Genomic DNA, 22,191 nt, shown 5'->3' with positions numbered 1-22,191 from the left:
GGAGAAAAGTTTGCAGCCTGTAAACAACTTGCTTATATTTCAAAGTTGCAGTAAAAAAGGAGGTATTTTCCTCCCTGGAAGTCGCTGTGGGACAGCCAGTGAAGACATTTGAGGCGAAACGCGCTGTGACATGAAGCTAGTCTCAGGACTTTATCAGGAAACTTTCTGCACCTGTGCGGACCGCAGGCAGGGCCGCTGTGTTGGTTTTCTCTTTGAACGCGCTAATCTGGTGAGTTAGCTGTTTATTTAGCCCCATATTTCACAGTCGTGTTACATTATTTTCTGCATCAAATGAATTTTGTGTCTTAGTTGTTAATATATTTTATTTATTTGAAAGGTGAATGAGATTTGCGCCAGTTCATTCATTGTATGTATGTATTTATTTATTTATTTGTTAGCTCAGCATTGGTCTTGTTACCTCATTTGTGCATGCAGTAAAAAGCTTTTTGGTTGCAAAATGCAATGCAATGCAAAATTTGAGGCAGATAAATGTATATTAAATTTGCATATATGTTTTTGCATGAGGACAGTTTGCATTTAAAAAGTGTTTTAAGTAGTTCGGCCAAGTCAAACCTGCTGAGCTCTTGTTATCCAGTGGAGACATTTCTGTGTTGATCTTCACCTTTTAACAAAAAGCAAACTGTACAATAAAGAGAAATAAATATTAATACATTTTGAAGACCCTGGTACCCAAACACATTTGTTTAGGGTGGTTTTATACTATGGATCAGGGCGAGCACGCTATATTTCACATAATGCCGGTCCAGCTGTTTTGTAACCGGTAACAGTTTTCTGTTCTTGTCTTCAGATGGCACTGTCTGATGAACCACACATCGATAACACACCACTCGGGCTCTTCACGTTCAGCGCCAATTCAACAGATGCCACGTTCTTCTGTCCAGAGAGGATTGCGGTTGATTGAGGGTGATGTAGCTGTCGATTCCCACACATTGACTGATGCATTTGTCTTGTTTTTTGCACTGATTTATGTCCTGCATTAAATTACTCAAAAGTGCTGACCAACACATTTGACTTTACCCAGAAAGTCTTTATGATGGGAAGTTGAGGCCCAGAGTGTTTAATCTTAAAAATGACCTTGTTGATCCTGGAGGACTTTTCATTTGCACTTACACTTTTGTGGCACACCATAAAGCAATGATTGTTTTGAGGGTATTGTTATTCAGTTAAAGGTTGAAAACATTAAAGTTGAATGCTGGCGTGTCTGCACTGACACTTTGCTGGATTATTTACACTGCAGTAATCATATATTTGATATTTGCATGTTTTACAAGGTTCTTTCGTTATTTTTGAACTGCTGTTGAATTTCTAATGTGACTGTTAGATGTTAAGTTTGGAAGAGTGTTCCTACTGTATGGAAATGATTAGGGCCGGGCAACATCTGTCCCAGAGATATATATATATATATGTTCTCTCTTATCAGCTTAATTACTAATGTTTTGTGGTGAGAAAAGAAATGCATAAAGCTAATCTGCAGTTATCACGTTCACTTAAAACATCTGGCAATGTGAAATTACAGCTTCAAGAAGCTGAAATGATCTCTGAAATGGGCCTGTTAGGACAAAGGGAGCTGTGTGCTGCTGCAGTGTGTGTTTCTGCTCTGACACAGAATTTAGCAAACCTGTGAGACTCTTCTGCCTCATAGCAGGGAAGAACATTTCTTGTGAACCTGACACCAATACAAACAGATTGAGAGAGAGAGACACACAAGGTAAACAGACCTGAGTCAGGTTTCAACACACGGCCCATCAAGCTGTTCAAACACAAAGCTCACTGTAACGCCAATATAATCTGTAATGAAGCGATGAATGATGTAATAATTAACAGCCCTTTTCTGTAGAGGTAGACCGATATGGTTTTTTCAGGGCCGATTATTAGTAGTCAAGGAGGCCGATAACCGATATTTGGGGCCGATATTCATTTGCAGTAAAAGTGAAAATATTGACATTAAAATTTTGAATAATACAAACTCAAACACTTCGTTTAAATGCCTTTAAGCATATGTTTATTAAACAGCTTTTCAGATTTGCAACACGCTAAAGTTTTTTTTTTTTTTTTTAGACAATAGACGTCTTTGTTTTAAATTCTAACAGAAAGTGCAGGGAGTTCCCAGAGTCAGCAACATCTCTTACAAAGTTAACTGAAAAATAAATAAATAGCTTCCTGAAGTTTTATAAAGTAAATAAAACAAAGTTAAGTTAAATTTGCACAGAAATGTGACTCTCAAATCAAATCATTAGTAGTCCCAGTTGAGCAGCACCAGATTGTGGTGCAGAAAGCAGAGATGTTCAGCGTGCTCTCCAGCGACACGGTTTCTCTTGCTCTCATAAATTGCAGAGCCCACGAGGCCCCTGCCCCAAAGCCTCCCTCTGTCGGGGTTTTGCTTTTATACACTCTTCCTGCTCAGGTGGCCATCAAAAGGCCCCCGCCCCACCTGAGAGGTTATTTGTAACCCTCGCAAACAGCAGGTGATGTGTCAGTGGCACAAACAGCCTGACACAAAGAAAAAGACTGTAAAATACAGACCTACTGTGGATTTTAACGAAGACATTTGTAGTTTTCAGTCCCCGTTCCACATGTTGGCTGAAGTACAAACCCGTCATCAGACATCACACCTTGCAACATGTCAGCCTCACGTAACATATTACACATTGTTGCACTGAATTGAATCAGAAGTGATTTTCTGGACTGTTGCATCAGTTGTTTACTGCCAATTTTCCGTCAGGCTCCATTGGTTTGTTGCATCATTGCCAATCGGTGTGAATGGATGATGGCTTGCCACAACATGTCCTCCACACAAACCGGTTTTATATTTGAATGCTTTTTTCCCCCCAAATCACATTTTAGTCTTTTATGTCATTCAAGTTATCCTCCTCATTGTTTTATGATTATTTAATTTGAAAAGTTTAAAGGTGTGATGGATGTACAGGGGCCAAACAAGACATCATGGCATCCAGGGGGAGATCCTCAGCTTCCACTCCCTCGTGTCGATGCTGTGATTGGATGATCAGACGGAGGAGCAGGATCCCTGAAGTGTTGGGTCATTTTTCCAAAAGGTGTTTTCCGTTCATTTTAAGGTGAGGGCTCAGTATTTGTTCACAGTGGAGCAGATGAACATAGGAAGCACAAGGATTAGTTGGAGTGTGGGAGGGGACACCAGTCAGGTCAGATAGGTGCTGCGGTATCCTCATGAACAGGTGAGTGTCATTTTGCATAAAACTCCTGATCTCCCTATTTAAATACAAATGCTGCAATTTTACATAAATGTTTTATGTACTAGTTGAGTTCCCCAGTCATCCAGGCAGGTCTTTAACGGTGGCAATGTTCTGCCACTGCAGGCTTTATTAGTTTATGATTGCTGCAGGAGACATTTGCACATTTACATGTCACCATCAGATACAGAGTTAGTGGGATATGCTGCATGTTGACCTGCTGGAAACGTGTGGGAACATTTGCAAACAATTTTGCGAGCCCTGTGGAGTCGCATTCAACATATTGCTGTGTCACTGTGTGCCCCCCACAGCTCTTCACGGGTGTCCGAAAAGGAAATGGGCTAAGCAGTCTGCAGAGTCCGTGTGACAGTGAGACTTTGACACCTGAGGACAAAGGAGATAAGTTCGGTAGAAGACGAAATATCATATAAAGGTAAGAGGCTTCATTTACCCGTTCAAAGAAAGCATTTCTCAGACTTTCATTTGTACTGTTGTAAGCTGTAGTGTACTGTTTCATTTAGACACTTTGCTCTATGACTGAAATATTTTTTAAGTGAGAATAGAATAATAGAATACATTTTTATTTGCCATTTACAGACACATTGCATTACAAGCTTACTAAAAGTTTAAAGGATAAAATAGGAATAAAAGATATAAAAGATATAATAATAATACAAAAGAAAAGCAAGATGATGCACTTAAATACTGAGAAGTTTAAGGATGCACTAATATAGGCATAAAGAAATGTATATATACCATATAGATATGGCCTAATATAGGCACTTAATACACAGTCACTTCCAGTATAGGGTATTTTAGGGTAGTGCAAAATAGAGGTGTGATGAAAGTTCACTTCCACCAAAGCAATGACTCAGAGAGCAGAGCAGACTCAGTGTATCCACATCAACAGTGTAAGTAACCGTCTTCTTTAACTGGTTCCATAGTGTTTCATCTGAACTGGGGATGGGTGATATGCTTTCTGATATTAAAAAAATCATTTGCAGTCTACAGATGATGAAGCATGCAGAATATGTTCACTTTAGAAACTCACATTTTGTTGCCTTTGAGACTTAAAGCAACATGTCCATTAAATCATGATTTCACAATAACTACAGTCAGTACAGTATATTGGTAGATACATGTTACACAGAAGTACTTATTTTAGGTTATTGCCACCAGAGGAGGCTCAACCTGTTTGGGTTCACTGAGGATTCTCCTACTTTTTCTGCCGGCACTGTGAATGTTTAATGGGTGCGTTCAACAAAGACACAGAAATTATAATTGTTTTTTCGGACAAAACACAAGAAAGTGCAAGTTTGTCTTTTGTCTTTAACAAAGAAACCTGATGTTTGTCTGACAGATCTCTGTTCCTCAGGCTGGTGTCCTCTGAAGACTGCACCCTCTGATCTGGGAGTCATGGAGAATTTATACATCAACTCCTCCGTGCTCTTCATCTCTCACAGACCGCTCAACTACACCTTCAGTGAGAAGACGGTGTACGAGCGTTGCAAAGACATGCCTGCTGTTCTCATTTGGTACCTGTGCCTGCAGTTCATTAACATGTTCCTGGGAATCCCGGCCAATCTCATGGTACTGTGGCTCATCCACAAGAACAAGGGCGACTCCTCCACCTCAGACATCTTCATCCTTCATCTGGCAGTTTTGGATGTACTCTTCTGTCTCATCCCTCCTCTGGAGTTGGCCAACATTGTCTTCCTCACCACCAGCAGCACGTGGTACGTCCTGCGCTTCTTCTATGGCATGAAAGACTCCTCACCACTCTTCCTTTCCTGCATCTGCCTGGACCGGTATGTAGCTGTAGTCCACCCCATCACCTTCACCGAGCTCAAGGACCGCCAGCACAGAACAGTCCTGGCCATGGTGGTCTGGCTGATCACTCTGGCCTACGCCGCTGCTAAATGTGTAGGCAACATCGTCAACTTCGAGAAGGTCTTCACGGCAATGATCCTCACTGCATTCGCCTTCATGGTCTTCTGCAACATTGCAATTCTCTGGGCGCTGCGGCAGTCTGGACCCGGCAGAGACGAGATGCACCCTGTGAAGAAGAGAGCCTTCAAAATGGTCCTCATCATCCTGGCCATCATAGTGTTCAACTACTTCCCGCCTGTCGCACTGTTCCCCTTCCAGGAGTACTTCTCTCCTGATGTGTTTCGTTGCTATATTCACTATGTTGCCTTTGGCTTGATGGACTTCAGCAGCACCATTCAGCCTATGCTCTACCTGTCCAAGGAAAAGCTGCCATGGAGCCTTAACTGTTGCCAGACCAGCACGACTCATATCCAGTAGTGATACGTGCAGGTTTTCTATTGTTTTTGTATATGTGTTGCTAAGGTCGTTATTTAAATGTACTGATGTAGTGAAAAACGAGAATAGGTCATGTTCTTGCTTGATCAGATATTGACAAATGCTAATTGTGTATCGTGCAGTGGTTCATAGGGTGTGGGTCACCCAAAGGGTGATTCTAAAGACTTACTTACTAACTCTACCTTGATTGTTAGCAATCAAAGTAGCAGCACTCAGATAAGATGCATGTATTTCTAAAAAAAAAAGTTTTTTTTCCACCCAAAAAATAGCACATTTTCTTGGTTAACTCTAGTTAATGTTCTACTCTGGATAATCCACAGTCCTTGCTTGATGTCTTTCTAAATAAGAAATAGTTCCCATGAAAACAACTGACAGTGTCTTCTATGGATAATTCAAAGTAATAAGGAAAGGTTTTTTTGTTTTCATTCAGCGACAAACTTTGTGCTCAGTTTTCCTTACTTTACACTTCAAGGAACAAAGGCTGGAACCACTTTATTATTACTGTGTTACATTTGCTTTTCTAGATGCACCAAATGTTTGAAAAAAAAAAAATCACAATGCATTTAAACAAAAGCAAATCCGTAAAGGGCAAATAAGACATAAAAAAAATTTGTTTAACGTTTCTCTTTAATTTAGACACAAATCACAATAAATTCCTAGTAGCAAACAGTCAGTTTAATATACAGTGATGTTAAGGTATATCAACCAGTTGCCACAATCAACAGTAGCCCTATGATCATAAACATGAAATTTTACTCTTGTGTGACTCAGTTGTACATTATTCAAGGTGAGAGACATGTTTCTTGTTACTACAGTGAAAGACCTAAAACAAATCCACTAGAAGCTCAACATTATTTGAGATCAGCATGGCTTACAAAACATTCATTTACTACTGAAAGCTGGTCGGTCGATACTGAACATTTGCAGTAACATCAATTTCAGTAACATTATTACACAAATACATTCTTGTCAGTTCAACAGGTCATATCGTTGACAGTATAGTTAAAGCTATATACAGCATTGTATTAATCATCTTCACCTTAAATCACTGAGCAGTACACAATTCTAACTCTCTGGCAACAAAGTGTATAAATGTGTGTAGAAGCATCTTCTAAAAGAATTCGACTATTTTTTACTCAACCCTGTGGGAAACTTTCAGCAGGGTGGATGAACACATCCTTCCAATCTGACAGACACTGTGTTCAATAATTTTTTTTTTCCTATAAAGCATTTCATTAATACTTAAACATTTTGGTAACATAAATCAAGTTTTAAAGTTATCTTAGGATGCTGTTTTCTGCCTGTCTCTTACACCAATGAGGGACAGGCCCACAAGGAGAATATCAGAGTTAATTGACTAAATTAAATGATTAATCAGCAGTTCTGCTAAATATTTGGCTCTGTGCTGAAACAGCACATGGGGCTACATTGGTGGGGGTGTGTTTTTACAAGTACAGGAAACAATATGATACACGAAGTCCAGATTGCGTAACAGATAAATGAGTTTAAAGGCTTATCAGACATCAAACCACCGCACAATAGTTTGTAACACTTTGTAAAACTCTCAGACAGGATTTTACAGCGTGGCAAAGTTGTCACAGAGGCAAATATTTAATCTTTTGTCACAATGATCACATGATAAACAGCAGACATACAATGTTCATGTTACACAGTAAGCCTTCGATTGTGTTCAGACCAATACTCCTGGATATTATAAACTGCAGTGTAGTGTTTTGGTGCCTTATAACCTCTCAAGCTCATGAATCAAACTCATCACAAAGCTCGCGTCTGTCTCTGGTGTTCGTTCTTTCCCTTGTTCAGTGTCCTTGCTGATTCTCCAATTGTAGTGCGCTTCATGTCTCCAGCTTTCATTATTATTCAACTGCAACAATTTGGTTCAAATTTCTATCAGTGTCTGAAAGTGTCTCAGAGACTGGAGGTCGGACCGGTTTCATTTTAGCCTCACTGGTGCTTCCCTCGCTCTGAGCCTTCTGCTCTTTGGCTGCGTGCATCTTCAAATGCTTTTTCAGGGAGGACTGGTCCGTGTAGGTCTTTCCACACTGGCTGCAGAGGAAGACCTTCTCTTTGGTGTGGACCAGCTCGTGTCTCTTCAGGTGGCCCGACCTGCTGAAGCTCTTGTTGCAGTACGTGCAGCTGTACTCCTTCTCTCCCGTGTGAGTCCTCTGGTGCAATTTAAGGCTGCTGGCCACCGTAAACTTCTTGCCACACTCATTGCAGCTGTATGGTCTCTCTCCTGTGTGCATCCGCATGTGTATGGTGAGGTGGCCTGTCTGGCTGAAGGTCTTCTTACACAGCTCACAGGTGTAGGGCCTCTCTCCAGTATGAATCCTGTAATGCGTTTTGAGGTCCCCCAAGCCGTTGAACCTTTTCCCACACTGTGAGCAGCAGTATGGCTTCTCACCAGTGTGAATCCTCTCGTGTATACGCAGGTTTCCTGCGTTGCTGAACGTTTTGCCGCACTCCTGGCAGCTGTAAGGCCTCTCCCCAGTATGAGTCCGCAAGTGGACTTTGAGCTGGTTGTGCTCGTTGAAACGCTTCCCGCAGTGCGAGCAGGAATATGGTTTCTCTCCAGTGTGTATGCGTTTGTGTATCCTGAGCTGACTGGGATGTGCGTATGTTTTATTGCAGATGTTGCAGATATAGGGTCTTTCTCCTGTGTGGGTACGCTTGTGGGATTTGAGGAGGTCAGCCCGGCCGAAGCGTTTACCACAGTAGCTGCAGCTGTGGACCTTCTCGCCGCTGTGAGTCTTTATGTGAATATTGAGTGAGGTTGCTCGACTAAATGTCTTGGGACAGGTGGGACAGCGCAAGAAGTTGTTGTGAATCTCCAAAAACTCGTCTGGAGGAACAGCAGGCGAATTTTCCTTACGAGTCTCTACATCTGGCTCCACAGCCTGACTGCTCGCTCCCTCGGGCTCTCTTTGTGATTCGGGGTAATATCTCAACACGTGCTTCAACTCCTGTTTAGAAAAACTTTCATTATCGCCATACTGCAACACCCCATTCTGCTCCTCCTCCTCAGTCTTAATGAACTGTCCATCCTGCACATAGCTGTCAGGAACAATGGTGACTTTAACTTCACTGTCACTGCTTCTGGAGTCTTGTTCAAAGCCTGAAGGTGGCAGCAAAGGTGCGTATGCATCTTGACTGTCACAACTGACCTCTGTGCTCTCAGTTTTTACTGGCCTCGTGGTCAGATTGAGAAGGGATGATTGCTGGGATAGGTCAATGGCACCGCTTTCATCCAGACCAGGCTCTGTTTTTACAGATACCAAGGTTTGCATGGACATATCTACCTCTGATGTGTTCACACATGGTTGTTCTACCATATGATTTGTGTGCAGAAAAAGGGAGGCAGAGGATATGCTCTCCCTCATCTTGTCATTATGCTTCCTCCTGCAGCTCTTCTTGTCACTGCTGCATATGGACATTGTGAATGTGCCCTGGGTGGAGCTGATCAGGCGATGGTTCCATTCTGAGTTCGAAAGCTTTTCCGAGGCATCTTGCTCATGTACATCTGTGAAAACGCAAGGCCAAAAATAATGAACAAAATAGCGCACACTGTGACTTTAAGTCATGCGTGTCCTAACTATAACTAAACTTATCAGCTGAGAGCAGTGTTTTAAAACGGTTCCCAGCTGATAAGTGCAATACAAATAAAGTCTGATTGATTGATAAAACAGCGGCACATAAACATTTGATTCATTTTTAATATGCAGAAGCAAGCAATGATTATTTTCATTATTTGATTAATCATTTGTGTATAAAATGTCAGAAAATAGTGAAAATTTTTGGTTATAATTTCTTTTAGGCCATGGTAATATATTCATATTGCTTGTTTTATCAAAACAGCGTCCCTGAACGTAAAAATGAGTCTACTCTCAGATATAACATTTTAGAAAGTGGAAGCAGCAAATGTTTGGAACTGTTACTTGACAAATCACTGAAGCAACGAATCGATTCTCAAACTAGCTGCCGGTTATTTTTCAATCAACCAATTAATTGACGAACTGTTGCAGTTCTAATAACATTTGCAAAGCCCCGTTTTGAATGAAGCGAATGCTGCATTGTTTACGTCTGGTTGCTGTCTGTTTACTGTGGTAGTGTTACCTTTTATTTATGTCTAGCTAAACTGACACAGTTTGCTGACTGCGCGACAAGCTTAAACAAAAGGTCAGTGGCTGCATGGAGCTGCACGCTCCGGTATTTACCAACTGCAGATAACCGTACCTCTCGCTGCAGACTCCCTGCTCTTGTGTGCAAGCAGCAGCCGCTTCAGGCCCTCGTTTTCAGACTCGATCCTCTGTATCGTGCCCTGGTACTCGGACAGGGTCCGGTCCACCGAGTCCAGGATGTCGCTCACTGTGGCTTTGAAGATCTCATTCAGAGACGACTCGAGGAAGATTTTCAGGTCGTTGGCCATGTTAGACCGAGCCTCAGCGGCAGTGGACAACTCAGCACGGCTGGACACGGTTGAAAGTATCGGAAACAAAAAAAAAAACCCCACACACATATAAAAGGTGGGTGTGTGCGGGCGTGCTGGTGCTGCCGTGTGCGGAACAAACAAAGCGGCGACAGGCGCATGAGAGTGACGGCGAGGAGAAGCTCGTTTTGTTTTGCTGACAGCGCTCAGGCCTGTAGCGCCCCCGGCGGTGTGGAGCGGGATCGTTAGAGGTTCCCAGGCTAAGGTTACTTTGTCACCGGTAACACAAATAACAACTGCGGTGATAATGGTGTTTACATAACAATAAGGAAAACATGTAAAAACACAGCAGCACTATTAGGTTTCTACTAATAACACTACAAGTACCACTTCTACTAAATGAACTACTACAACCACTAGCAAGGACGCTCACATAAATGCTAGGTAATGCCAATGTTTTAATACCAATGCTAATCTGAATGCTAATCATGCTAATGACACTGTTAAGTCGCATCAATAGTAATACTACTAATGCTAAACATGCAATGAATAACGACGATACATAATATTGCTAAGTTAACTAAAGGTTTCTATAACCAGCTAATGTGCAAGTTAGAAGGTCATAGCTCACATCAACAACTTTTACAGGAGTGCTATTACTAATAATTTGTATGAAAATGCTAGGCTAGGTTAGCTAAAATAATGCTAAATGCTGCTACTAACGAAGCAAATAATTTCGTAACTGATGTGAATAATGTCAATAATGCAAATACTATAAGTAAGGCTAAAATTCTATTCTATTGTCTTTAAAGTGGTTAGCTACTGAAACTAAAGAAAGGCTAAATAAAATAAAGCAAGTAATAATATTCATGATGATAGGAAAAAGAATAGTCTTGTTGTTATAGGTAAAGCTTTTTAAAAAAATAGCCTCATATCTGTGTTAAACAGACTTCTCTGTGCACAGCCACACCAATAAACCAACAGAAAGGCACAGCTAATGACTTGTGCACACTGAATCTGGACACCTTGTTTTACCACATTGCTCCTGGTGTCGTTGCCAGAATGAAGCTGAGCCACTCCCTTCAGCTGACCTAAAGGTTTGTGTGCTTGCATGCCTTCAGGGCAGTGGGCGTGGACCCAGGCCTCTCAGGTGTCTCTGAGCTCTTGAGTCATCTGCCAATCACAGTGTACCTTTTTCTTCCTCTTGCAACTCAGGAGCTTTTCCCTCCTTACCCTCCTCTAAATTCTACCCCTTTTTTTCCCTTTAGCCATATCTGCAGCGACGCGAACAGGAAGGAGGGAGACAGAAGTCTGATCGTGATCTCTCCAGAAAGGAAGCATGAAGAAGAAGGAGGTGGACACAGCCCAGACTAGGACTTGTGACTTGCATGCATCTTTATGCGACACCACAAACCAAGAAGCTGCCTGGCTTTAACAGAGCGGATGTGAGGCCGGTTTGTTGTACGAAACAGGTTCAGACACTATCAACTGAGGGGTATTTGTATGCTTGTGTGTATGTGTGCGAGTGTGGATGAGTGTGTCTGTGAAGGCACAGCTCTTTGCCAGCAGTATAAACTCAGTATAACACAGCAGTGTGCCTTTCCCTAACACAAGACTTGACTTAAAACCTCACAAGCTGGCTGATCATATGATGTTGCTTTAAAGAGCCTGGCGGGGGTAAGTCATGCTTTGCACTCCAAAAGATTCCTCCTAATGAGATTTTTTTTTTCAACTCTTTGAGGTCTGGAATTTTCAAATTTGTGTTTGTGCTATGTTCACTGGTGCTAATGAATGAAATACTGGACAAATTCTGTTCTTGCATATACATTAGTAATTTCACAACTTTCACTTTGTCAGAAGAGACCGTGTTCCTCTTTTCATTTTGTCCTCCCTGGTGCATTTTTTTTAACTTCTTCTTAAATGTGTCAACCATCCTCTCCAGTCTGACATGCTGTATAAAGTTCCCATGCATTGTAAGCAACTTCTCTTGCTAATCTCCATCTCTGAGGGCAAAATGCTGTTCGTCAGACTAATTTTAAATTTGCCTGAAAGTATCCTGATTTATTCTTGTTTTCTCATGAAAGAGAAAGTTTCTTTCTGGAGATCTCCACAGTCATTTGAGCATTTCTGCAACAGTTTTTACTATCAACAGTGCTGCCAAAGATACCGTCACACACAGACAGATTAACTGTGTTATCATGTGAAACACTCAATATTTTATCAAAGAATGACAAGAGACTAAAACCAGTACTGTATAATGTTGAAATGCTCCAAATTCTTTTGAAATTCAGTCTTTTAAAGTGCCAGTTTCTCACTTTAATCTTGTATCGCCACTAATTTTATTTCCAACACAGTGTGATTCATTTAAAGATATCCTTTTTGCTAACCTTTGTTAAGTCTGATACATGTACTGTAGAATTTGTTGCACCCTGACAGGAACTGAGAAATGAGCACCCACACAGGAAATGTGGTCAAAAGTCTGTCCCGGATGTTGGTTGCATGACGTGAATAGAATAATGAAGACATACAGATAGGTATAGAATGTGTGACAGAGAGAAGGAGAGAGGGAGGGATAGATCAAACCTAAGATTAAATTGGGCAGAAAAGAATAAACATCACCCATGTGATGAGTGATGTTTTAACTGTTCCCTCACTGGCCTTGGTGCTGCTGGAAGAGATAGATGCCTTTGGTTTATGTCATCAACAGGCAGTGACTACAAGTTTAGACTCTTTTTCAACAAAGCTTTATCCATCGACCAGGGTCACAGTGCAGTGCAGTGATAAAATGATAAACAGAGGGTGTAGACAGTTAAACTGCTCACCAGAAACAACCCCTCAACCCCACCCACTGCCTCTCAATCCACACACATACACCTCTGTCTCTGCCTCTCTTTCTTTCTGTCTCTCTTGCTCACTTGCTCGCCTGATTAGCTGCGTCTGTGGTCAGGAAGTGTGAAGGAGCTTTTGTGACATTTCGCTTGAAATCTGTTGCACTGCATACCTGCAATGCCGTGCCAGCAAGTTAAGAAATGTGACAAATGATCAGGATGGGTTAAAAAAAAGCTTCTCCAGACTGGATTGTGTGTTGAGTGTGTGCAGTATTTTTGTCGGAGTGAGGTATGTAATTTAAAATGTTGTCCTCAGTAGTTTTAAATTTACTCTTTCCCACAGATGAATGGCAAAATGTAGAGGCAGTGTAATTACAAACCATGTCTGATTCAACAGGAACATTTTACAACAAAATCTAGTAGAGTGTTATGAATGGCTTTTCTTGTCTGTCAGCAGTCAGATGTTCCTCCTGGAGCTTCCCCAAAACATTTTTTTAATGTAGTATTCAAATTCAAGTTTATGAAGAATCAGTTTAACAAAACAGTTTTGTTTTTGTTATGCAGCATCAGGGTATTCGAGCCACATGTGCTTGACTTAAAATTCGAGGGCATAATTTCTTGTGCTGCTTACGATGGGGGTGTGGTCAAATATTTTTGAAGTAATGGCTTCTTTCTTTTATCACAGATCTGTGAATGGCGGCACTAGAAGTTGTAATATGCCTCAGGATTTCCCATTTGCGCAACCCTAGAAAAATCCAAGTGAACTTCAAATAGCAAAGGTGGACATTTTGTAACAAGGAAACATTTACAGTGACAACGTCTTTCACCTAAACCCACGAAAACCTTGAAAACAAAAACAACAGAACTCACTGAGAGCGACGCTGATGGAGGAGGAAATCTTGTGCTCCTCTCTGCCAGATATTTCAGATTCAGTCCTTCAGCAGCCCCAACAAGACTCGTGGACCTCTAAAGACCACCAGTACATCAATGGGGGACAGGAGGACATTGTTTGGGGTGAGACAGAGGTGCACATTAATCAGGCACAGGGGACAGATCAAGTCAGTCTCTCCTCGAAGGCAGCAGAAGATGCTCCTGAGGAGGCAGAACAATGGGAGCAAACAGTTTGGTCTGTACGCCCTATGACCCGTACCAGTGCTCCACTGTCTTTTGCCACAGTACAGTGGGACATGCCCGATGCCTTTACTGAGATGCCCTTGCTCATGACTGACAGGAGCTCGGCGAATGAGCTGGACTCTGGTGACGTGATAAATTTAGAAACCACTTCCCTGTCACTTCATCAATCTGAAGATGAGAATGCTGAGCCTCTCATACAGGAGGAGGGAGAGGAACAAGATGGGTTTGATTCACAGCTTCTGAACTCAAATATAGAGTGGACAGGAAATGGCTCTCAGGTATGTATGGCGAGATTAGAGATAACCTAAATAAGTGTAATGCCGTCATTCTGCCCTTATTTAGATTTTTGTCTGTTACTATGTTTGTGTTTTGTTGTGTTGTGTACCTTTAGATACAGTTTCCTGTGTCATTAACACTTCCTTCACTGAGCATAAACTGGGCTTTTCCCTCACCACCTTAGTCTTCATGTCTTTAAATACACATGATTGGGTCACTGTAATAGGTTGAGCAGAAGTGATAGGAATAGAGCAACTCCGTACTCATGAACCCGCTGGCGATCACAAGTTTTTCTCGTCTAACTCGTGCTCATGATCGATGGCCTGTGTTGCAATTTCCAGCCATGTGATGCTGCAGATGTGCAAGAGCCAACGACACAGGAAAAGGAAGATTCAACACACGAGCTGTTAGACTGTTGTAATGGTACGTATTGCTTAGAGCAGCACCTTTAATAAAATGTTTTCTCATTTATTGCTCAGTTTAAGAAGACGCACTCATGATTCTTGTTTATTGTAGTAATTTAAATGTAGGTTTTACTGCAAAACTGTGATTGCCTCTTCAAAATCTCCCAGAAATCCCACTGAGAACAGACTCAGAGGAAGAGGACGGACACTCAGTAACCTCAGATTGTGTTGAAACTGTGGACTTAATTGATACTCTTGAGGAGACTGAAGGCTCAGAGGATGTGGCGAACAGTCTTGTAGATGTAAAACTAGAAGAGGAACAGGAGGAGCCCGGCGTTCTGCTGACTGGACAGGGAGACTCAGAGGAACTGGAACCATCAGCAAATGGTGCAGAGACTGAAGAAGAGAATGAGGAGGGAGGCGAAGAAGAAGAGGTGCAGAGTGTGAAAAACGTGTCTTGTGCCGAAGAAAGTGAAGAGGCAAAAACTGTCAGTTGTCTGAGTGATGTGTGAGTATTGTGGAAAGGGGAACAGGAAGTGTGTGCTAACAGTGAATGCTTTCATTCTGTTAATCATGTCACAGTATTGCGTGCTAATATAACATTTCGTCTACACTTTGCAGGGAGGTTTCTGCTGAGCAGCTACACACTGACGATGCTGGGCTAACCCTAAACCCAGATAAGCTAATTGATCTGCAACAGCCAGAGCTTTTGGAAGAACATAGGGACTGGGGAACTGAGGAGGACATAGAGACACTTAAACGGTTACATGAAGATCCCATAGCTCAGACTGAGGAGCCAGAAATGTGTAAAGATGCAGATCATAACGTAGACCCTGAACAGTTGGAGGCTGTGGACAACGACAAAGAAGCATCAGTGCAGGAGGCAGAAAATGCAGAGAGGATAGAAAACTCACAGGAGATACTAGAGCTGCCTGAGCAACTGGAGGAAACAAGTTGTTTAGAGCAACAAGATAGTAACAGAACAACTTCACAGGAGAGAGAGGCGTCACCGCAGCCCCAACACTCTGAATCCGAGCAGCGGGAAATGACAGAAGAGCTCCAGCAGACCCAAGCAGAGGTGTCAGATCCGATAGAGGAGCAACTCTCTGAAGACCATTTAGGACAGTCACAACATCTGGAGCAGTCACCCCAGATGGAACTGACAGAACAGTCAAGCCAACTTGAAAATGCAGAGCAGACAGAGGAGTCAGAGCATCCAGTTTGCGTTGAAGCTCCAGACCCTAAGGTTGCAGAGCTGCAAGAACAGACGGAGCCGACAGAGCAGAATGAGCAGTCACTGCAAACGAACGACTCGTTTCAGCCAACACTTTCCGAGCAGCTTGTGCAACCAGTGAATTCAGATGAGTCAGAAATAAAAGAGCAGCTGTCTGCTGAGACTGAGGTCACACAGCAGAAAGCGGAGGCTGAGTTAAATCAGGTGGGCACGCAGGCCGAGATGGTACGTCAGGCTGAAGAAGAAGGAGGTTCTGAGGATGGAGGTGTACAAACAGTTGTGGCAAATGGAGAGCAACCTAAGACCTCTGACACTGCCGTGGTTCATATGAATGGAGGAGAGGTGGACAGAGAGATGGCCCGCCACCTCGCTGAACAGCTGTATAAGTTGGACGGAATTCAACGGGTGGACGTCGTGAAGCACTTAGATAAAGAGTAAGCACTTGTTTTATCTATATATATGTTTAAAAATCTTTATTTGTTAATAACTGAAGGGTGATGGTGTTATGAGGACTGCAGCTAAACTAGCCAGAGGGAGTGGTAGCTGTGGAATGGTTTTCTGCTTCCATAGAGAGCTCCCAGTTGCAGGTGTGTGTTAACGTCAATCATGGCATCACTGAAAAAATGTGCAGTCATAGAGCTGGCTGTAAATATTGTATATTGATATAACATCAGTGAATGATTGACAACGGTGTCCAGCTAGCATGGGCTTACAAGACATAAGTTCAGATAAGCCAGAGAGCTGCGGATACAAAGACAGAGAACCAGCTTTCACAATCAAATCTTCAGACCTTCACTGTCAACAACAAAATTCATAAATCACTGACAAAACATTCAAAACCAGGAGCAAATGTCAGCATTCACTTCTTTGCCTGGCTTTTGAGACAAAGTTAGCCAAATGAAGAAAGACATAAAAATTTAAGTTTGTAATTTTTGGTCATCTGTACACCAGGATATTTTCAGGGTTTTGTGGAGCCCTCTGAAATGATCATAATTTATACGGTTTAGTTTATACGCACATATGTCCTAAGATATTTTCAAACTGTCTTTCTTTATGCTTCATTAAAAGCGGATGTCTATTAATGTTAACATTACAAAATGAATGATTCAGATACACAGTATGTCCACCTCCTCTGAGTGACGCTCCTTTGCCCACGCACAACTGTGTGATTTATTCCACATGAACACCTTCTTGTTTATTCCATTCTTTGTCATATAACATGGCAGACCTGTGCATTTTCTAGGCATGGAGAGTCTAAGAAAAGATGTGTAGTATATCCAGTACTTTTGGAGTACTTTAAAAGTACTTTAAAAAGTCAAGATTTCTCCACCTCTGCTGCCTGATTTTTTGCCTTTTTCTAATTTACCTCTCGCACCTACCCCAACTAGAAGTGCAGTACTGAATTTCTGAATTACTCCTTTTAAGAGTAATTTAACACCAGGCTGAAAAGCAGGATTTCACAGTGTCTCTGGTTCAAAGTTTAAAGTCTGTTTCATCTCTGACCTCAGTGATGTCCTGGGGCACACCGGTCCACAAAAACAAGATGGGTGTTCACCGGGTGTTCAGTTATTGTCTTATTTTTGACCACTGCACATCATCTGGGATTTGTTTATGGTTCCCATAACAGTGTGATACCACTTGAATATAGTCCTCTCGTAGCCTTAAGGGTCACATTTATCCACATCATCCATCTGTCCACACCACATGGTCCTCTTTTGATTCCAGTCCAGTCAGTTTCTAGTAGCTTAAAATTGTAAAAACAAGCTATCAAGATACTTGAGTTTTCTTTTATATAGTGTTGCTGGCTCAGCAAAACCTCTTTAAGTGAAAATAATTCTAAGAAATTTCTAAGAAAGCCGTGATAATACTGATACAGAATGTTTTTTTTTCTCTCTGTAGTAATGACTTCAGTCATGCTGTCGGAGAGGAATACCTCAAATTCTTTGACTTCACTGGGCAAACTCTGGATCATGCCCTGAGGTGAGAATTATAGAGTTTGAGCTTTAATTGTATGCAGTGACATCTCTTAGAAAACACAAGCTCTTAAAACATCTTGCTATCCGTTTTGTTTTTTTATTTATTTTCCTTCGGTTTCTCTCTCTCAGGTCTTTCCTGAAAGTTGTGGTACTGATAGGAGAGAGCCAGGAGAGGGAGCGTGTGCTGCAGCATTTCGCCTGCCGCTTCCATCAGTGCAACCCCAGCTCCTTCACCTCCTCGGGTGAGTTGGTATTTTTGCTTCATGCTCAGAGATACGGCAGCGAGCACCCACATGTGACAGACGCGTGTGTCTCATTATCACTGTTTTTTATGTCCTCAGGGGCCGTGTTGGCTCTGACATGTGCTTTGATGCTTCTCAACACTGACTTGCACGGACAGGTACGACACATTTATGACTGCAAAAGAGATGATTGATGACATCGTAAATTTTTATTTTACCTGCTGATCTCTGTGAGACAATTAGTCAGTCACACGTTTTGTGTGTGTTGACAGCATATAGGAAAATCCATGTCCTCCTCTAAGTTTGTGTCCAACCTCGATGGGATGAATGAAGGCGAAAACTTCAGCAAGGATCTCCTGAAAGTAATGCCTTTATTGAAGTTTTCAGAAAACGTATTTTATTAAAGCAAATTCAAGATTATGAAAATGTTATTTTAATTTTTCTTCTCCATCTACATTTTAGATTCTTTATAATTCGATTAAGAGTGAGCCGCTGGAGTGGGCTGTGTAAGTGAACAGTCATTTCAGTTTCACTTGATTTTTTAAATCTGTTCTCTCTCATCGATTCTTCCTTTGTCATATCTCTCACTTGTCAAATCTCACACATAATAATCTTCTGTTGTGTGCTGAAGTGATGAGGAGGAGCTGAAGAACTCTGTTCTGCCGGACGAAGATGTCGGAGACGATGCACCGCTGCGCTCAAAAGCCAACCCGTTCCAGGACGTTCCCCATGACAAGAAGGCCTCAGTGGTCAAAGAGGGATTCCTCCAGAGGAAGCTCCATGCAGACATTGACGGCAAACGCAGTGAGCTTTGCTTATTTTGCTTTTGAGGATAGTTTGAAAATTTCTTAGCTGAGTGTCTTTTATTGTGGAGGACTTTGACACTGGTGCTGTTGATGTCTAATCTTCATGTACCTGCTGAATGTTTTTGTGTTGCAGCTCCGTGGGGGAAAAGAGGCTGGAAGACTTTCTATGGAGTTCTGAGGGGAATGGTCCTTTACTTACAGAAGGTCAGCAACTCAGCTCCAGGTTTTATTATGTGAAAATAATTTTGTGTGCATAGAAACACATTTCTGTAATTTCCCCTGGTTTTGCATGTGTGTGTCAGGACGATCACAGGAGGGATCAGCAGACTAACGAGGAGGTGGTCAGTGTGCACCACTCTCTCGCCGAGCAGGCAGCTGATTACACCAAGAAGCCGCACGTCTTCCGTTTGCAGACAGCTGATTGGAGGGTTTTTCTCTTTCAGGCCTCGTAAGTCACAGCACAGCTGTAATCTGTACCTATATGTGCATGTGAGTACACCAAACAGTCAGTGTCAGAGCACTTGTTTGTTTTGTACACAGATCCAAAGTGGAGATGAACTCGTGGATCAGCCGCATCAACCTGGTTTCGGCTCTTCACTCCTCGCCTCCGTTCCCTGCTGCTGTCGGCTCCCAGAGGAAGTTCTTCAGACCTATCCTCCCCGCCTCGCAGTCTGCTCACACTCTGGTACAGACTCCTTCCTACTTCTCTTTCTTGAAGGCATTCATTTCCTCATAATTACTAGTTACTTTACATATTTTTTTTTTTGTTGAACCGTACCTATTTTTATACCATGTGGGTGTGGTTTCAGTGTTAAACATGTTGCAATGCACGTTAGCTGAAAATGTCACAAGTTAATTTGCTTAAGAGTCTAGCAATCCTTGCACTATTGTTCACCTGAGAGATATCAGACTTTTTTTTTTTATTAAAGCCAAGTCACCCCGTTATATGAATTTCTTGAAGAATGCTTATTGTTCTACCGTGTAAATCACCAAGTACCAAATGACAAGGGCAATTTATTTGTTTATTCAACAGGAATAATACAGGTAAATACTGTTACATACAGATCAGCAGTTCAACAGGTGTAATGTATATGTGGTGTCGAAATGAACTTGCAGCCTCTGTTCCTGATAGTAGTTCCTGCCCATTCATTGTTTGTTCCTCAGCAGGATTTTCGTAACATGCATTTGCATGAAATTTTTTATGCAGGAACGTCAGCTGCAGTCTCATGCAGGAATGCTGCAGTCCTTCAAGGCGGACCTGTCATACCTGCATCAACACCCTCCAGAGGGCAGGAAAGCCAAACCCAAGGAGCTGGACGAGCATCGTGTCAGGGCGGAGTACCTGCACCACGAGGTAGAGGAGAGGAGGTGTACGCAAGAGTGTGTGTGTGTGTATATGAGTTTATAAAAGGCCCACAAGTGCAACCCTGCATGTCTTTCTGAAATCCTGCAGATGTGTCGCTATGAGATCTACATCCAGGTGCTGGAGGGCTGGAAGAAGGTGGAGAAGACAGACAACAGTGGGTTGAGCACCGCAGACCTGACCCTGTTTGATAAAGCCATGTGTGCAGACTCTGTGAGGGAGGAAGATGAGGAGGATGGTGGTCTGAAGAAGTCCCACTCCAGCCCTTCTCTGGAGCTGGAGATGGCTCCTCCGACGGTGATCAAAGTCAGACGCAATATCTCTGAAAGACGGACTTATCGCAGGACTATTGTTCCTCGATGGAATAAAGAGGCCTGAAAGGTGTTTTACTCATTGATAATAAAACTGGTTCATGGCCCTTTGAAAAATAGGTTTTATATTTCTGCTGCAAGCTGACTGGACTTCAGTTTTTTTAGTTTGTGGAAGCACAGAAGCAGGGAAACACCAGCGTTTTGTATGAAATCTGTCTCCACAAGTTGTTAGAGTTTTTCTGCATTTTTATATTGTGCACTTTTTCAAACATAAACCTCAGGGAATCCTTAACTCAGACTCTCTCAGGATAGAAGGGAGAACCTGACTCTTTTGTTGAGTGACTCAAAATGCTGGGTCCTAATTTATTTCGTTTTTTTGTTTTTTGTTTTTTTTTTATCATTTTTGGTCTATTATTACTCAGAACAGTGCAAAATTGGTTACTATTGTATTTTGGGCAAAAGCTGTGCTGTTTAAAATGTAAACCACAAGAGGGTGCTGTAGTACAGGACATGTCTGAGTGAATGTAGGTGGGGTAAGATGTGCTGTCATTTAGTTATAAACTTGTTTTAAGGAATCCTAATTGCACTTTTGTTGTTTTTAATATTCTGCATAAATTGTTGATTTGGTGACATTCATGCTACTGTTATATATTTGGTTCATATGAAGGTTTTATTTCCAAAATTCTACGTATTTTTTCCTCCTTTGGGGAAAAAAAATAAAGTGTTACTTGTCTTTATCATTCAGTATCGGTGAGGCTGGTGATGGATTTTCAGACTTCTGGTTCGAGTGTCTGTAATTCAGTTGAGGTCTTTGGAATTTACATATAACAAACCCTAGTTATTCAAACTTTTGCTTCACAGTTACAGGTTTTGTGAGCTGTAATGTCAGATACAAACATCTTTCTGCGACAGTAACAGTATCTGCTGACTGTAAAATGTGTTTATTTAGTTTGTTTTAATTTAATTGATGATGCAGATGCTTAATTTCAGCCCAGTAAACTTTAGAAAACATACCTTTTGTAACATCTTTAAAAAAAAATCTGCTTTACTGTTACCATCCTGACACAGTGAAATGGTTACCACTGAATGTACGTGTTTGTTTCAACCCATGGCTCAAAATACACAACGTTGCGTTACAATGTGCAGCCTTTTTTCTTTTCTTCTAGTTTGATGAGAAAATGTGCTTTCCTGGAAAAAAGTGGTCAACATGACAAACAGTACGGTGTATTTAGACGCCAAATTGTTTCACCATCCTGACAGAGAAAATACATTAATGGTGCCTGAAAGAATCACAAAAAAAAAAACGGTCATAGTAAACCCGCAAAATACAACCAAAAAATATCTTAATAATTTTATCATTATGTGGGAAGAAGATAACAAGAGGGGTAGAGTACAGTAGTTCATTTTGGCCATTTGCCTGAATGAAACATTGCCTTTTTCAGTCAAAAACGTTTTGGGAACTAAACATTTTTCCTTCATTGAATCTGTTGTCGTGCACCTGTCTAAATATAGGATGAGATGTGCACACAGCTACCTCTCTGTTCGTTCTCAAAACGTCTTTTAATTTCAAAATGTGTTTTTTGTGCATAAAATCCACAAAATTCTGAAACTGAGCTCA

At 41.7% G+C, this 22,191-nt stretch overlaps 3 protein-coding genes across 5 annotated transcripts; 2 read left to right on the top strand and 1 right to left on the bottom strand.

Moving 5' to 3' along the window:
- Nucleotides 1-2,935: 2,935 nt before the first annotated feature.
- On the top strand, nucleotides 2,936-5,537 carry LOC121195129 (proteinase-activated receptor 3). Its single transcript, XM_041058389.1, has 2 exons — nucleotides 2,936-2,952; nucleotides 4,661-5,537. The coding sequence occupies exons 1-2, from the start codon at nucleotides 2,936-2,938 to the stop codon at nucleotides 5,535-5,537; spliced, it is 894 nt and encodes a 297-aa protein (XP_040914323.1).
- A 636-nt stretch (nucleotides 5,538-6,173) lies between these two features.
- LOC121195014 (zinc finger protein 436) lies at nucleotides 6,174-10,091 on the bottom strand. The gene is made up of 2 exons (XM_041058163.1): nucleotides 9,807-10,091; nucleotides 6,174-9,093 (listed from the first exon to the last, which is right to left on the bottom strand). Exons 1-2 carry the CDS (start codon nucleotides 10,087-10,089, stop codon nucleotides 7,430-7,432), a joined length of 1,947 nt encoding a protein of 648 aa, XP_040914097.1. The 5' UTR covers nucleotides 10,090-10,091; the 3' UTR covers nucleotides 6,174-7,429.
- A 1,190-nt stretch (nucleotides 10,092-11,281) lies between these two features.
- Nucleotides 11,282-21,712, top strand: LOC121195622 (PH and SEC7 domain-containing protein 2). Of its 3 annotated transcripts, none has more exons than XM_041059204.1 (16): nucleotides 11,282-11,676; nucleotides 13,513-14,239; nucleotides 14,579-14,660; nucleotides 14,810-15,149; nucleotides 15,263-16,309; nucleotides 17,775-17,855; nucleotides 17,981-18,093; nucleotides 18,193-18,251; nucleotides 18,366-18,455; nucleotides 18,556-18,599; nucleotides 18,725-18,897; nucleotides 19,033-19,103; nucleotides 19,202-19,347; nucleotides 19,440-19,584; nucleotides 20,107-20,253; nucleotides 20,353-21,712. In XM_041059204.1, exons 2-16 carry the CDS (start codon nucleotides 13,712-13,714, stop codon nucleotides 20,638-20,640), a joined length of 3,354 nt encoding a protein of 1,117 aa, XP_040915138.1. In that variant the 5' UTR covers nucleotides 11,282-11,676; nucleotides 13,513-13,711; the 3' UTR covers nucleotides 20,641-21,712. The 3 variants fall into 3 exon arrangements, with proteins under 3 accessions (XP_040915138.1, XP_040915140.1, XP_040915139.1); XM_041059206.1 differs by having other exon boundaries at nucleotides 11,284-11,444; XM_041059205.1 differs by lacking the exon at nucleotides 11,282-11,676 and adding an exon at nucleotides 12,249-13,116.
- The last annotated feature ends 479 nt before the right edge of the window (nucleotides 21,713-22,191 follow it).

Source organism: Toxotes jaculatrix, chromosome 16, assembly GCF_017976425.1.
Source record: "Toxotes jaculatrix isolate fToxJac2 chromosome 16, fToxJac2.pri, whole genome shotgun sequence".
Classification (NCBI taxonomy): domain Eukaryota; kingdom Metazoa; phylum Chordata; class Actinopteri; family Toxotidae; genus Toxotes; species Toxotes jaculatrix.
The sequence above is the reverse complement of the archived record's forward strand: the minus strand, read 5'-3'. Positions and strand labels throughout refer to the sequence as shown.

What these genes read in the sequence shown, in the direction of transcription:
- LOC121195014 (XM_041058163.1), bottom strand. Translation starts at nt 10,089, where the DNA reads ATGTGTGTGGGGTTTTTTTTTTTGTTTCCGATACTTTCAACCGTGTCC. An exon ending in CAGGGAGTCTGCAGCGAGAG is followed by an intron (nt 9,094 to 9,806) that starts GTACGGTTATCT and finishes GCGTTTTCACAG; the next exon opens with ATGTACATGAGCAAGATGCC.
- LOC121195622 (XM_041059204.1), top strand. Translation starts at nt 13,712, where the DNA reads ATGGAGGAGGAAATCTTGTGCTCCTCTCTGCCAGATATTTCAGATTCA. An exon ending in CAGCTCCTTCACCTCCTCGG is followed by an intron (nt 18,094 to 18,192) that starts GTGAGTTGGTAT and finishes TTATGTCCTCAG; the next exon opens with GGGCCGTGTTGGCTCTGACA. An exon ending in GTTTTTCTCTTTCAGGCCTC is followed by an intron (nt 19,348 to 19,439) that starts GTAAGTCACAGC and finishes TTTTGTACACAG; the next exon opens with ATCCAAAGTGGAGATGAACT.